The sequence below is a fragment of the Fonticula alba genome (assembly GCF_000388065.1).
Source record: "Fonticula alba strain ATCC 38817 unplaced genomic scaffold supercont2.1, whole genome shotgun sequence".
Taxonomy (NCBI): domain Eukaryota; order Rotosphaerida; family Fonticulaceae; genus Fonticula; species Fonticula alba.
In genome coordinates, this window is record NW_009242971.1 from 2,395,036 (window position 1) to 2,395,777 (window position 742).

Genomic DNA, 742 nt, shown 5'->3' on the forward strand with positions numbered 1-742 from the left:
CCCCTCCCCCCTCTCTCCCTCCCCCACGACCGCCCGTTCACGGCTGGTGATGCGCGCCACCTCATAGCCACCATGCTTCGTCAAGCACTTCGAGCAGCGTATATGCAATCCGTACTAAAACCCGGGCGTGAGGCTCTCGCGGGCGGGGGTGTGGTCCGTATCCCGATTATCGATCGACAAAAAGGCCCTCGGCCGGTGGCTTCGGAGAACGATGTCCTCCTGTCAGAGCTGGTCAATCGCAGGAAAGCCACGTCCGACGCCAAGGCTGCCCCCAACCCGGCCAGTGACGAGGAGAACTTCGACGCCTCACGCCGGCATATCATACGCCTCCTGTCGCAGCATGTGTGGCCCAAGGGGGACGACGGACGCGGCACGCGCATGCGCGTGCTGACTGCCCTTGGCCTGCTGATCACTGGCAAGATCCTCAATGTGCAAGTGCCTTTCTTCTTCAAGAAGACCGTGGACAACCTGACGGACCATGCCACGGTGGCCGAGCTGGGTGAGCGGGCCGCCGAGCAGGCGGCCACCGTGGCTCCCGGTGCTGTGGATCTGGTCGCCGCTTCGACCCTGGCCGACCCGGCGCTGCTGGACTTGGCCGCCTCCACGGACTGGTTCACCATTGCCGGGACGGCATTGCTCGGCTGTATGTGGGGCGGGCTTGTCCGCCTCTCGCCCTTGCCACCTCATCACAAGGGGCGCCAGTGACTGACCCCTTCATTTTCGATCTCCCCTCCCCTCCCCC

At 64.8% G+C, this 742-nt stretch overlaps 1 protein-coding gene across 1 annotated transcript in view; it reads left to right on the forward strand.

Annotated features, from left to right (window-relative positions):
- Positions 1–72: 72 nt before the first annotated feature.
- The window catches only part of H696_00528 (hypothetical protein), a gene marked incomplete at both ends in the record, with an annotated part of 1,978 nt that continues 1,308 nt past the window's right edge, over positions 73–742 (forward strand). Inside the window, one exon of the mRNA XM_009494401.1 lies at positions 73–643. Within this exon, the coding sequence (XP_009492676.1) occupies positions 73–643 (571 nt within the window). The remainder of the gene's footprint in view (positions 644–742) is intronic.